Here is a 15,741-nt window from a genome sequence, read left to right as displayed (position 1 = left end):
TCTCCCTCTTTCTTCTATATTACTGTCTATTTATATGTCTCCCCTCTTTTTTCTTTACCCCATTTATGTAAAAAATCCTTAATAAAAGCTACTTTAACAAAAAAGGCGCCAGCTGTGCTCCCAAGGACGCGGCTGAACTATGCGGTTTTGGTGCTTTTTCTTCTCTAGATGCTTCTATGTGGAGCCTAAAAAAAAAGCAGATACTTTAGTAAGTGCAGAATCAAAGCTATTCTGTACTATAAAAAGCACATTAAAAACGCGGTTTCACATCTACACCAGAAACGCATCAAATAAAGGAGGGAAGTTTTTTATTGTGGAGTTAGGTGCGGATCCTGCAAAAAACACAGTATTTCAAGACACAAAAAGCCAGATGTCGTATAGTGAAGCTACATAATGATGAGAAAGTTCTGGCGGCTCCGAATGTGAATGAGGGAAGAAAAAATAATCCACAGGTCCGAACTACAGATGAGCAGGATGCACAGGTGATGTTGCACGGCTCCGGGTGATCAAAAGTCGCCAGGGACCCCAGATGGTAAGAGATTCACGGCCTCCTGTCCAGCCGCCAGGTATCACTGATCTAGACACTGGACCAGAAATCCGTGAATCCATCCGCTCAGCTCTATTCCCAACTGTCCCGGATACAGTGGACAGTCCCGGATTTGGGTCTGCGCCCTGCAGTCTATTGAGTCTGCTGAATTTTCCTCACTACCAGCGCCCCTCTGACAACTCCTCCTGCCAAATGAAAAAGATGATGGTAAATGGACGTGGATTGGGGTGTGACCAGGGGCGTGACCAAAATTTGACACGCTGCGCATGATGTGTCCCTTTTTCTGTTCTCCAAAATTTGGGAGGTATGGTTTACTGGGTGCAGCAGTGTGATGCAATCAGTGCTTTTAGATGTAGCAGAGCTCAGAAAGTTGCCCCCGTCCACAACCTCTGAGTCACAGCTTTTTATGTACATTGTATATTGACAGTGAGCTGCAGGAGGGAGTGGAGTCGGACAGCTGCTCAGGCAGCGCCCATTCCAGGCAATGATAATGTCCTGGTGATAGAACCTTCATTGTAAGTAAACAACAGCACACAGTCAAAAAAGTGACTCATCCCTGAATTCTGTGTTCAGTCTCCTGCTCTCTTCAGATTACATAGCAAAAATCTGCTGACAGATTCCCTTTGACAAATATATCTTAGAATGAAAACAATGCATAGAAACCCTACAGTACGTAAATAGTAAAACATGTAAAAACATAGGGTACTTAGTTAACACTTTTATTTATCAAAAAAAATGATTTTGGTATTACTGATCCAGCAAAGTGAATGAGATTTATAGAAATATCATGCCCATAGTGCTTTTTTATGCTGTGTAATCTGACCGGTCGTGCATTTTTGAAAACTGCAATATGTCAATTTCACTTTCGGTAAATATGCATTTTATTTGCGGATTTTCTCCACAGACTCGAAAAACATGAGGAAAATCTGCAATTAAAAATATGCAATCAACCTATGACTAGATCAATAAAGTTTAATCAAAGTTAAATAACAGGAAGTATCCAAAACAAAAAAAGAGACTAAAACTGCAGCTGAAAAACATGATAAAAAAAGCGTAAAAAAACGCAATGAAAAAAACGCAAATAACGTAAATGATGCAGAAATGCTGCAGAAAATCTGCAACATCAAGAACTCACCAAATACTCATTATGGGACCTTAGCCTGATGACTAGAAGATTTGTTATTTTTTTTTGCAAACACTGACTAAACACTGCTGAAAATCTGATCCAACACATTGATGAAAATAGTTCCCTTTTTCATGTATGTAAAGAAACAGCACAGATCGTTCGGAATTAAGTAGGGTAAAGCACTATGAAATATGCCTATTAGTGTCAAAATTTGGCTTTTATTGATCTGGAAATGAAACATGGACGTGCACTTACTGAATATGGTATCTCACTACCAGGGCATCCCTGTTTCTTGACTGACAGTGGCGAGGGGGAATGATGTTATGCAGCAAATCCTCTCTCTCACAGGGTGCGGCACTGGCAGGAAGACACGATGTGGAGCCCTAGACTGCAAGTGAACCGACACATCTACAAGTGCACTTGCTGATCTAATTTGCATATCAATAAAGCCAAATTTCAGTGCAATTGATGACACCATATTAGTTATCTTTCATAACATCTTACACTGCACTATCCCACACTACCTTTACTTGCATAGGGATAGTGTTACTAATAGGTTACCTATAATAATACATAGATTTAGAGCTCCTACTATTAGGCTATGTGCCCACGATGCAGAAATGCTGCATATTTTTTCCGCTTCTCCCTGGCAGGAAAAACGCATGCGGATTTTACATGCGTTTTTCCTGCCAGGTAGAAGCGTTTGTCAAGCGTTCTTCACTTGCATTTCCGCATGCGGGTTATCAAGCGCTTCTCCACGCGATTTTAGCATCACTTGGAAAAGTGCTTGACAACTTGGTCACACTATATAAATCCAGGCAACTGGCATGAATTTATAGTAGTGTGACCAAGTTAAAAAAAAAAAATAAATAAGAATGGTAAAAAATAGAATGGTGTATTGGGCGGCTCGCGCTGTTGTGAAGGACCTGCGGTGACATCATTGAGCCATGTGATGGGTCACATGACTCAGTGACGTCATGGCAGGTCCTTCACAACAGCGCGAGCATTGTAAGAGACCGGACGGAGCAGACAAAACACCGGGAGGACATCAACATCAGAAGGTGAGTATAAACTTTTTTTATTTTAAATTCATTTTTTTACAGTTTCTATGGTACCCAGGTCTGGATGAGAGTCTTCTCTCCTCCAGACCTGGGTACCATCCGCACATAGAAACGCATAATATCCGTGTGTACAAATGTACTGACACGGATATTATGCGTTTCAATGCAAGTCAATGGCGGCGATTACGCTGCGTGTCCGCAAAACTAATGGACATGCTGCGGATTTTTGAGCGCAGCATGGGCATTGACATTGCGGCTTGTCATTGGGGACCATGGGGATTACCAAGCGATTCCCTTAGGCTGTGTGCCCACTATGCGTTTTCCAAGCGTTTATGCTGCGGAAATTCCGCAGCATAAACGCTTGGGAAACGCTTGGTAATCCGCCCCCCATGGTCCCCAATGACAAGCCGCAATGTCAATGCCCATGCTGTGGATTTTTCCGCAGCATTTATGCTGCGCTCAAAAATCCGCAGCATGTCCATTAATTTTGTGGACACGCAGCGTAATCGCCGCCATTGACACTTGCATTGAATCGCATAATATCCGTGTCAGTACATTTGTACACACGGATATTATGCACTTCTATGTGCGGATGGTACCCAAGTCTGGAGGAGAGGAGACTCTCATCCAGACCTGGGCACCATAGAAACTGTAAAAAAAAGAATTTAAAATAAAAAATAAAGTTTATACTTACCTTCTGATGTCCTCCCGGTGTTTTGTCTGCTCCGTCTGGTCTCTTGCAATGCTCGCGCTGCTGGTGTGAAGGACCTGCCATGACGTCACTGAGTCATGTGACCCATCACATGGCTCAATGACATCACCGCAGGTCCTTCACAACAGCGCGAGTCGCCCAACACACCGGACGCAGCGGAGATGACACCGGAAGGTGAGTATAATCTTTATTTTTTACCATTCTTATTCTTTTTTTTTTTAACTAACTTGGTCACACTATATAAATTCATGCCGGTTGCCTGGATTTATATAGTATGAACAAGTTGTCAAGCACTTTCCAGGTGATGCTAGATCGCTTGGAAAAGCGCTTGATAACCCACATGCAGAAATGCATGCAAAGAAGCTTGACAAACGCTTCTACCTGGCGGGAAAAATGCATGTAAAATCCGCATGTACAATCTGCATGCGTTTTTCCTGCCAGGGAGATGCGGAAAAAATATGCAGCATTTCTGCCTCGTGGGCACATAGCCTTATATCATCTTCACAAAAGCTTAATACGAGGGCATTTCTCTAGGTTTAATAACCCAAACTGATCGGCAAATAGATTCCTATAAGTTGTGTAGCCAGACTGAAACGTTGGACTGTAATATGGCACAAAAATATACTACACTCCTGTTAAATTGACAAGGGTGTATGCTATGGTAAGGTTTGTACCTCCAAACTTTTACTCCTCTTATATGCAGTGATTGGTTGCAGCAGTCACGTACTTCAGTCATGACGTCACTGATACAGCTGAGTCAACAAAGATTAACGTGAGTAAAGAATCCTCATTTCTTTATTTTAATCCAGAAAAAGCCAAAGGAATAAAAACTGTAGTAGAAACCCCATTTGATGATAAAAAACAAACAAAAAAAAAACAACTTACCAGTAAGTTTCAAATCCAGCAGAAAATTTTGGGACAGTTGTTTTTCTGCTCTTAAATTGTAAAGTTTTATAATTTCCCTTATGGTCGGCAATGGAGGTAAACGATACTGAGTCATCTTTCTGAAATATTCATGAACTGAATCAAAGAAAAAAAAGTGGAAAATTCAGTATATTTAACCTGATACAATGATATTGTAAAGTCTGACTATAAGCGTATGTTCACAAGACATTGTTTTTTTTCATGCACCAACAAACTGCCTCCCATTATTTTCAATGGGAAATCCATTGCAGATTTGTCCAATGCGAATTGAAGTGGATTTCACAAGGAAACCTCAGCAGACTGGCACGTGTAAATCAACTCCATTGTATGAGGCTGAGCCTCGGATTTCTGTCACAAAATTAACTGCAAATACAGATTGTTGCTCTGGAGAAATTCAATCTGATATATGCAACTCTATGGAAAACTTTTAAATAGTTCTGCTGCCATGAAAAATTCACCCAAAAAAGATTCAACAAAATGAAATATATATTTTTGCAGCATCCATTATTCTCAATGTAAAAAAAAGACGTTACACAGCAAATTCTGCATCGTCTGCTCGACTCCGCGGGATGGAATAACATAATGTACTCCGCTCTTCAATACCGGCTTTTGGGACATATTGACATGAAGAGCGGACAGAAGACAAAAGCGTTCTCATTAGACCTCTGTCTGATTAATGGAGCCCTATAGTTAAGTCTAGTGCATACATTGACTCTGGAAAGCCATGTTGATGAGCGATGTCAATGACGACGCTGTGGCCAGTCACCTCAGCCATGCCTGCACAGTATACCTGACGTGCGGGCGGTCACCTCAGCTGTGCCTGCACAGTATACCTGACGTGCGGGCGGTCACCTCAGCCATGCCTGCACAGTATTCCTGACGTGCGGGCGGTCACCTCAGCCATGCCTGCACAGTATACCTGACGTGCGGGCGGTCACCTCAGCCATGCCTGCACAGTATTCCTGACGTGCGGGCGGTCACCTCAGCCATGCCTGCACAGTATACCTGACGTGCGGGCGGTCACCTCAGCCATGCCTGCACAGTATACCTGACGTGCGGGCGGTCACCTCAGCCGTGCCTGCACAGTATACCTGACGTGCGGCCGGTCACCTCAGCCGTGCCTGCACAGTATACCTGACGTGCGGGCGGTCACCTCAGCCGTGCCTGCACAGTATACCTGACGTGCGGGCGGTCACCTCAGCCGTGCCTGCACAGTATACCTGACGTGCGGGCGGTCACCTCAGCCGTGCCTGCACAGTATACCTGACGTGCGGCCGGTCACCTCAGCCGTGCCTGCACAGTATACCTGACGTGCGGGCGGTCACCTCAGCCGTGCCTGCACAGTATACCTGACGTGCGGGCGGTCACCTCAGCCATGGCTGCACAGTATACCTGACGTGCGGGCGGTCACCTCAGCCATGCCTGCACAGTATACCTGACGTGCGGGCGGTCACCTCAGCCATGCCTGCACAGTATACCTGACGTGCGGGCGGTCACCTCAGCCGTGCCTGCACAGTATACCTGACGTGCGGGCGGTCACCTCAGCCGTGCCTGCACAGTATACCTGACGTGCAGGCGGTCACCTCAGCCGTGCCTGCACAGTATACCTGACGTGCGGGCGCTCACCTCAGCCGTGCCTGCACAGTATACCTGACGTGCGGGCGGTCACCTCAGCCATGGCTGCACAGTATACCTGACGTGCGGGCGGTCACCTCAGCCATGGCTGCACAGTATACCTGACGTGCGGGCGGTCACCTCAGCCATGCCTGCAGAGTATACCTGACGTGCAGGCGGTCACCTCAGCCATGCCTGCACAGTATTCCTGACGTGCGGGCGGTCACCTCAGCCATGGCTGCACAGTATACCTGAAATGCGAGCGGTCACCTCAGCCATGCCTGCACAGTATACCTGACGTGCGGGCGGTCACCTCAGCCATGCCTGCACAGTATACCTGAAATGCGAGCGGTCACCTCAGCCATGCCTGCACAGTATACCTGACGTACGGGCGGTCACCTCAGCCATGCCTGCACAGTATACCTGACGTGCGGGCGGTCACCTCAGCCGTGCCTGCACAGTATACCTGACGTGCGGGCGGTCACCTCAGCCGTACCTGCACAGTATACCTGACGTGCGGGCGGTCACCTCAGCCGTGCCTGCACAGTATACCTGACGTGCGGGCGGTCACCTCAGCCGTGCCTGCACAGTATACCTGACGTGCGGGCGGTCACCTCAGCCGTGCCTGCACAGTATACCTGACGTGCGGGCGGTCACCTCAGCCGTGCCTGCACAGTATACCTGACGTGCGGGCGGTCACCTCAGCCGTGCTTGCACAGTATACCTGACGTGCGGGCGGTCACCTCAGCCGTGCCTGCACAGTATACCTGACGTGCGGGCGGTCACCTCAGCCGTGCCTGCACAGTATACCTGACGTGCGGGCGGTCACCTCAGCCGTGCCTGCACAGTATACCTGACGTGCGGGCGGTCACCTCAGCCATGCCTGCACAGTATACCTGAAATGCGAGCGGTCACCTCAGCCATGCCTGCACAGTATACCTGACGTACGGGCGGTCACCTCAGCCATGCCTGCACAGTATACCTGAAATGCGGGCGGTCACCTCAGCCGTGCCTGCACAGTATACCTGACGTGCGGGCGGTCACCTCAGCCGTGCCTGCACAGTATACCTGACGTGCGGGCGCTCACCTCAGCCGTGCCTGCACAGTATACCTGACGTGCGGGCGGTCACCTCAGCCGTGCCTGCACAGTATACCTGACGTGCGGGCGGTCACCTCAGCCGTGCCTGCACAGTATACCTAACGTGCGGGCGGTCACCTCAGCCGTGCCTGCACAGTATACCTGACGTGCGGGCGGTCACCTCAGCCATGCCTGCACAGTATACCTGACGTGCGGGCGGTCACCTCAGCCATGCCTGCAGAGTATACCTGACGTGCAGGCGGTCACCTCAGCCATGCCTGCACAGTATACCTGACGTGCGGGCGGTCACCTCAGCCATGCCTGCACAGTATACCTGAAATGCGAGCGGTCACCTCAGCCATGCCTGCACAGTATACCTGACGTGCGGGCGGTCACCTCAGCCATGCCTGCACAGTATACCTGAAATGCGAGCGGTCACCTCAGCCATGCCTGCACAGTATACCTGACGTACGGGCGGTCACCTCAGCCATGCCTGCACAGTATACCTGAAATGCGGGCGGTCACCTCAGCCGTGCCTGCACAGTATACCTGACGTCCGGGCGGTCACCTCAGCCGTGCCTGCACAGTATACCTGACGCGCGGGCGGTCACATCAGCCATGCCTGCACAGTATACCTGACGTGCGGCCGGTCACCTCAGCCATGCCTGCACAGTATACCTGACGTGCGGGCGGTCACCTCAGCCATGCCTGCACAGTATTCCTGACGTGCGGGCGGTCACCTCAGCCATGCCTGCACAGTATACCTGACGTGCGGGCGGTCACCTCAGCCATGCCTGCACAGTATACCTGACGTGCGGGCGGTCACCTCAGCCGTGCCTGCACAGTATACCTGACGTGCGGCCGGTCACCTCAGCCGTGCCTGCACAGTATACCTGACGTGCGGGCGGTCACCTCAGCCGTGCCTGCACAGTATACCTGACGTGCGGGCGGTCACCTCAGCCGTGCCTGCACAGTATACCTGACGTGCGGGCGGTCACCTCAGCCGTGCCTGCACAGTATACCTGACGTGCGGCCGGTCACCTCAGCCGTGCCTGCACAGTATACCTGACGTGCGGGCGGTCACCTCAGCCGTGCCTGCACAGTATACCTGACGTGCGGGCGGTCACCTCAGCCATGGCTGCACAGTATACCTGACGTGCGGGCGGTCACCTCAGCCATGCCTGCACAGTATACCTGACGTGCGGGCGGTCACCTCAGCCATGCCTGCACAGTATACCTGACGTGCGGGCGGTCACCTCAGCCGTGCCTGCACAGTATACCTGACGTGCGGGCGGTCACCTCAGCCGTGCCTGCACAGTATACCTGACGTGCAGGCGGTCACCTCAGCCGTGCCTGCACAGTATACCTGACGTGCGGGCGCTCACCTCAGCCGTGCCTGCACAGTATACCTGACGTGCGGGCGGTCACCTCAGCCATGGCTGCACAGTATACCTGACGTGCGGGCGGTCACCTCAGCCATGGCTGCACAGTATACCTGACGTGCGGGCGGTCACCTCAGCCATGCCTGCAGAGTATACCTGACGTGCAGGCGGTCACCTCAGCCATGCCTGCACAGTATTCCTGACGTGCGGGCGGTCACCTCAGCCATGGCTGCACAGTATACCTGAAATGCGAGCGGTCACCTCAGCCATGCCTGCACAGTATACCTGACGTGCGGGCGGTCACCTCAGCCATGCCTGCACAGTATACCTGAAATGCGAGCGGTCACCTCAGCCATGCCTGCACAGTATACCTGACGTACGGGCGGTCACCTCAGCCATGCCTGCACAGTATACCTGACGTGCGGGCGGTCACCTCAGCCGTGCCTGCACAGTATACCTGACGTGCGGGCGGTCACCTCAGCCGTACCTGCACAGTATACCTGACGTGCGGGCGGTCACCTCAGCCGTGCCTGCACAGTATACCTGACGTGCGGGCGGTCACCTCAGCCGTGCCTGCACAGTATACCTGACGTGCGGGCGGTCACCTCAGCCGTGCCTGCACAGTATACCTGACGTGCGGGCGGTCACCTCAGCCGTGCCTGCACAGTATACCTGACGTGCGGGCGGTCACCTCAGCCGTGCTTGCACAGTATACCTGACGTGCGGGCGGTCACCTCAGCCGTGCCTGCACAGTATACCTGACGTGCGGGCGGTCACCTCAGCCGTGCCTGCACAGTATACCTGACGTGCGGGCGGTCACCTCAGCCGTGCCTGCACAGTATACCTGACGTGCGGGCGGTCACCTCAGCCATGCCTGCACAGTATACCTGAAATGCGAGCGGTCACCTCAGCCATGCCTGCACAGTATACCTGACGTACGGGCGGTCACCTCAGCCATGCCTGCACAGTATACCTGAAATGCGGGCGGTCACCTCAGCCGTGCCTGCACAGTATACCTGACGTGCGGGCGGTCACCTCAGCCGTGCCTGCACAGTATACCTGACGTGCGGGCGCTCACCTCAGCCGTGCCTGCACAGTATACCTGACGTGCGGGCGGTCACCTCAGCCGTGCCTGCACAGTATACCTGACGTGCGGGCGGTCACCTCAGCCGTGCCTGCACAGTATACCTAACGTGCGGGCGGTCACCTCAGCCGTGCCTGCACAGTATACCTGACGTGCGGGCGGTCACCTCAGCCATGCCTGCACAGTATACCTGACGTGCGGGCGGTCACCTCAGCCATGCCTGCAGAGTATACCTGACGTGCAGGCGGTCACCTCAGCCATGCCTGCACAGTATACCTGACGTGCGGGCGGTCACCTCAGCCATGCCTGCACAGTATACCTGAAATGCGAGCGGTCACCTCAGCCATGCCTGCACAGTATACCTGACGTGCGGGCGGTCACCTCAGCCATGCCTGCACAGTATACCTGAAATGCGAGCGGTCACCTCAGCCATGCCTGCACAGTATACCTGACGTACGGGCGGTCACCTCAGCCATGCCTGCACAGTATACCTGAAATGCGGGCGGTCACCTCAGCCGTGCCTGCACAGTATACCTGACGTCCGGGCGGTCACCTCAGCCGTGCCTGCACAGTATACCTGACGCGCGGGCGGTCACATCAGCCATGCCTGCACAGTATACCTGACGTGCGGCCGGTCACCTCAGCCATGCCTGCACAGTATACCTGACATGTGGCCGGTCACCTCAGCCATGCCTGCACAGTATACCTAACGTGTGGCCAGTCACCTCAGCCATGCCTGCACAGTATACCTGACGTGTGGGCGGTCACCTCAGCCATGCCTGCAGAGTATACCTGACGTGCAGGCGGTCACCTCAGCCATGCCTGCACAGTATACCTGACGTGCGGGCGGTCACCTCAGCCATGCCTGCACAGTATACCTGAAATGCGAGCGGTCACCTCAGCCATGCCTGCACAGTATACCTGACGTGCGGGCGGTCACCTCAGCCATGCCTGCACAGTATACCTGAAATGCGAGCGGTCACCTCAGCCATGCCTGCACAGTATACCTGACGTACGGGCGGTCACCTCAGCCATGCCTGCACAGTATACCTGAAATGCGGGCGGTCACCTCAGCCGTGCCTGCACAGTATACCTGACGTGCGGGCGGTCACCTCAGCCGTACCTGCACAGTATACCTGACGTGCGGGCGGTCACCTCAGCCGTGCCTGCACAGTATACCTGACGTGCGGGCGGTCACCTCAGCCGTGCCTGCACAGTATACCTAACGTGCGGGCGGTCACCTCAGCCGTGCCTGCACAGTATACCTGACGTGCGGGCGGTCACCTCAGCCGTGCCTGCACAGTATACCTGACGTGCGGGCGGTCACCTCAGCCGTGCTTGCACAGTATACCTGACGTGCGGGCGGTCACCTCAGCCGTGCCTGCACAGTATACCTGACGTGCGGGCGGTCACCTCAGCCGTGCCTGCACAGTATACCTGACGTGCGGGCGGTCACCTCAGCCGTGCCTGCACAGTATACCTGACGTGCGGGCGGTCACCTCAGCCATGCCTGCACAGTATACCTGAAATGCGAGCGGTCACCTCAGCCATGCCTGCACAGTATACCTGACGTACGGGCGGTCACCTCAGCCATGCCTGCACAGTATACCTGAAATGCGGGCGGTCACCTCAGCCGTGCCTGCACAGTATACCTGACGTGCGGGCGGTCACCTCAGCCGTGCCTGCACAGTATACCTGACGTGCGGGCGCTCACCTCAGCCGTGCCTGCACAGTATACCTGACGTGCGGGCGGTCACCTCAGCCGTGCCTGCACAGTATACCTGACGTGCGGGCGGTCACCTCAGCCGTGCCTGCACAGTATACCTAACGTGCGGGCGGTCACCTCAGCCGTGCCTGCACAGTATACCTGACGTGCGGGCGGTCACCTCAGCCATGCCTGCACAGTATACCTGACGTGCGGGCGGTCACCTCAGCCATGCCTGCAGAGTATACCTGACGTGCAGGCGGTCACCTCAGCCATGCCTGCACAGTATACCTGACGTGCGGGCGGTCACCTCAGCCATGCCTGCACAGTATACCTGAAATGCGAGCGGTCACCTCAGCCATGCCTGCACAGTATACCTGACGTGCGGGCGGTCACCTCAGCCATGCCTGCACAGTATACCTGAAATGCGAGCGGTCACCTCAGCCATGCCTGCACAGTATACCTGACGTACGGGCGGTCACCTCAGCCATGCCTGCACAGTATACCTGAAATGCGGGCGGTCACCTCAGCCGTGCCTGCACAGTATACCTGACGTGCGGGCGGTCACCTCAGCCGTGCCTGCACAGTATACCTGACGTGCGGGCGGTCACCTCAGCCGTGCCTGCACAGTATACCTGACGTGCGGGCGGTCACCTCAGCCGTGCCTGCACAGTATACCTAACGTGCGGGCGGTCACCTCAGCCGTGCCTGCACAGTATACCTGACGTGCGGGCGGTCACCTCAGCCGTGCCTGCACAGTATACCTGACGTGCGGGCGGTCACCTCAGCCGTGCTTGCACAGTATACCTGACGTGCGGGCGGTCACCTCAGCCGTGCCTGCACAGTATACCTGACGTGCGGGCGGTCACCTCAGCCGTGCCTGCACAGTATACCTGACGTGCGGGCGGTCACCTCAGCCGTGCCTGCACAGTATACCTGACGTGCGGGCGGTCACCTCAGCCATGCCTGCACAGTATACCTGAAATGCGAGCGGTCACCTCAGCCATGCCTGCACAGTATACCTGACGTACGGGCGGTCACCTCAGCCATGCCTGCACAGTATACCTGAAATGCGGGCGGTCACCTCAGCCGTGCCTGCACAGTATACCTGACGTGCGGGCGGTCACCTCAGCCGTGCCTGCACAGTATACCTGACGTGCGGGCGGTCACCTCAGCCGTGCCTGCACAGTATACCTGACGTGCGGGCGGTCACCTCAGCCGTGCCTGCACAGTATACCTGACGTGCGGGCGGTCACCTCAGCCGTGCCTGCACAGTATACCTAACGTGCGGGCGGTCACCTCAGCCGTGCCTGCACAGTATACCTGACGTGCGGGCGGTCACCTCAGCCGTGCCTGCACAGTATACCTGACGTGCGGGCGGTCACCTCAGCCGTGCCTGCACAGTATACCTGACGTGCGGGCGGTCACCTCAGCCGTGCCTGCACAGTATACCTGACGTGCGGGCGGTCACCTCAGCCGTGCCTGCACAGTATACCTGACGTGCGGGCGGTCACCTCAGCCGTGCCTGCACAGTATACCTGACGTGCGGGCGGTCACTGTAAAGGGAAGTGTCCTAGGTTGTACATGTATATATGTATCTGTATGCTAGCCATGCTTGCAGATAAGTGTACATGTATATATTGGCCCCCATCTCCTTATGTGTTTCAGTCTGTTTGCTGCTGTTGGGGGCAGGATCAACAAACTGTCCAGCCATGTACTAAAACAGGTTTTGCGAGTATGGCTGGACATGTACAAAGACCTTAGCCAGTGGGCGGGGAATACCACCTCATTTCCTGTGCAGGACTAAAAAACCCCAGAGCACTCATGTGCTGCCCTTTTTTGCTAGTATGCCTTGATTTAAACTCAATTAGCAGAGTTTCTAACAGACCTGTACTGTTCTATATGTATACAGTTGTTTTGTCTTATTAGTTTATTTTACTGTTCTGTAATTTACTCGGTTTGTTCTTTTACAGTTTAAATATATCGTTAGACCTGTGAGGCTCAGACAGGTGGCAGAAAGGCTTTATAGGAGTCTCAATGTGTATGCAATGTATAACAGGATTTGTTAGTATGCTGGTTGTTTTCTGTTTTCTATCGGACCCCCTGTCAAGTCTCCAGTTTTTCCATAGAATTAAGGTTAAGAGTAGCACAGATCGCAGGAATGTGTATTTTATTTTTTTTTGTTTTCATTTTGTAATAGAGCCACATGCGTGGATGAGCTGTTTTTTCCGCATGGACTAAGATAGGTAGAAAGGTGCGGACAGGTATACATTGTGCACCTAGGCCTTGAAGTTCAGGCGGATAATTTGTTAATGGTCTGCTTTTTTTTGTTTTCTGTGCATTTTGGATTGAATAAAGGGTGTATTACGTGAGCTAAGACAGGCAGAGAAGCATGGACAGGTAACTGACGTACACGATGGAGTGTCGTGTTATACTGTGTGCTTAGACCTTGAAGTTTGGACGGATAACCTGGTTTTGTTTAAATCTTGATGCAGGATACAACTTAAAACAGTGAACCTTAGTTTGAACATATTTCCTTTGATAATAGAGCCATATCCACGAGTGAGCTGGTTTTTCGGCATGGACTAAGATAGGTGTGGTGTGGATAGGTATATATTGTACACCTAGGCCTTGAAGTTCCAGCTGGTTGTGGTTGCCTACATATCTTAATAGGTAGTATGTGGCAACGGGGAGTACCGAACCCAGGGATGGGCAGTTTCATGATGAGGCATGAGGCTGGCAAACTGGGATGTTACTCCAGAAATCCTGAATTAGTTCAAGCCAACTATACACGATGAGTCTTTGTCTCTGTGTAGTCTGTTTGAAGCTATGTATAGGAGAATAAGTAGCTGCGAGGGCTGTGTGTTACTCTTTTGGATTGTGAAAAACTGGAAGGGGTGTCTGTATAGGAAACAGAGGCAATTGACTAGGAGCATACTAAAGAAAAATTGCGTTCATTTTGTGGGGTTCAAGAGAGTCAAGGCATTGCCTATGCAATAGGAACTTGCTAGGCAGCTCAAGAAAGGTTAACAGGGGGAGGTCACCCTGAAGGAACGGGAGTTTGATGGGACAGGGAAGATCAAAGTAAGGGAGGTTATCCAGTGCCAGGATGTTGAATAACTGCACCGGGAGAACTCCCAGGAGCGTATTGTTCCCTTAATCCCATTTTAGGTATCGCATAATGCTGAAGAACACCTATCACTCCTGAGAGAAGTCTTGACCTTCACCCAGATACCCCTGAGAGATGCCAGAAGACCCCTCTTGTGTTTGTCACAGAGCTGAAACATCTCCACTTTGATTTTAGCCATGAGGAGACTGTAATAAAGCCCCAAATCTGCCTCTTCCTGTCATTGCCTCCTGGTCGCGATCTTATATATTGGACTGTTTCTTATTTGCAGGAGGATCAAAAGACTGTCTGCCCAACTGCACAGAAGTCAGGCTGAGCACCATGAGCTCAGCCAGAGAGGGGGGTTAAGGACATAAGACAAACACAGTCCTTTACCCCGAATCCAATATATATTGTGTATATATATAATTTAATGTAAATTTATGAGTTTTACTGTATACTGAAATTCCATATGTGTGCATATAGACACTTTTGGTGTAAGTGCAGAACTACCTGTGCATGGACATACTCAGTCCACATTAAGTGTGTTCATGTGACGGTGTTCATGCATTTGCAGCCAGTAGTTACTCCAATTGCACATGGGTCAATGATCTGCATGTGCTCTGTGGATCAGTTAGAATACATGCTATTTTAGCTCAAGTCTCTATATGCATTCAAACCAAAAGCTTATTTTGGAATGGAATTGTAATGTGTGTTCTGTGTGAATGGGGGAATAGAGTTAGGTTTCTCTAGGGACAGGTCCCCTCACTTTATAAGGTATTTGCCACTTCAACCCTAGCTATTGTGAAGTTCGTAAGGGATGGATTGAATGTCTGTTAGAATCAGACGGTGTTTCTTCCCGCAGTCAACTTAGGTATTGTGACATCAATCCCTACTCGAGAAACTCTGACCTGCCTAGTAAAGATCTGCGTATCTATCCATGGAAGAAACTCATCAACGATCTTCAATCAAGACTACAGGAAAATTGCCTGACGAAAGTCGTGCCTGAGGGATGTCGTGCCTCTGCTGAAAGATCACGATTGACCGTACCCCAAAAAGAAGGAGGTGCTCAAAGAAACCACGTGGTGAGGCCCAACTACACACTGTGACACCCAGCAGTCTCATCACGCCAGGAGAACTCATAACCCTGCAGAAGCAAGCTGCGGGAGAGGACTAGAAAGACTGGCAGGGTGAGGGGTGTACACAGGATAGTGACTCGGGCCAACCTATACACTGAGGGTAAAGCCATTCCAGAGTCTGACCAGCAAGACGACTTTGGGGTAGGCAGATACCTGAAGACTGGCAACGACAGGACCACAGCAAAAAGACTTTAACAACAAAAAGACTTTGATTAAAGATCCAAGAAAGAAGCAGAGTGTATTCTGTGGAGGGATGCGTTGGA

General features: G+C 52.1%; 1 protein-coding gene across 2 annotated transcripts in view; it reads right to left on the bottom strand.

Annotated features, from left to right (window-relative positions):
• The window catches only part of TFB1M (transcription factor B1, mitochondrial), a 213,471-nt gene that overhangs the window by 195,114 nt on the left and 2,616 nt on the right, over window positions 1-15,741 (bottom strand). For both annotated transcript variants that reach the window (XM_073672427.1, XM_073672429.1), the window contains exon 2: window positions 4,332-4,466. In XM_073672427.1, the coding sequence (XP_073528528.1) occupies window positions 4,332-4,446 (115 nt within the window). In that variant the 5' untranslated portion in view covers window positions 4,447-4,466. The remainder of the gene's footprint in view (window positions 1-4,331; window positions 4,467-15,741) is intronic.

Source organism: Phyllobates terribilis, unplaced genomic scaffold, assembly GCF_046119375.1.
Source record: "Phyllobates terribilis strain yellow unplaced genomic scaffold, ASM4611937v1 Scaffold_3__8_contigs__length_932513732, whole genome shotgun sequence".
NCBI classification, from domain to species: domain Eukaryota; kingdom Metazoa; phylum Chordata; class Amphibia; order Anura; family Dendrobatidae; genus Phyllobates; species Phyllobates terribilis.
This window is presented reverse-complemented; position numbering and strand designations above follow the sequence as displayed.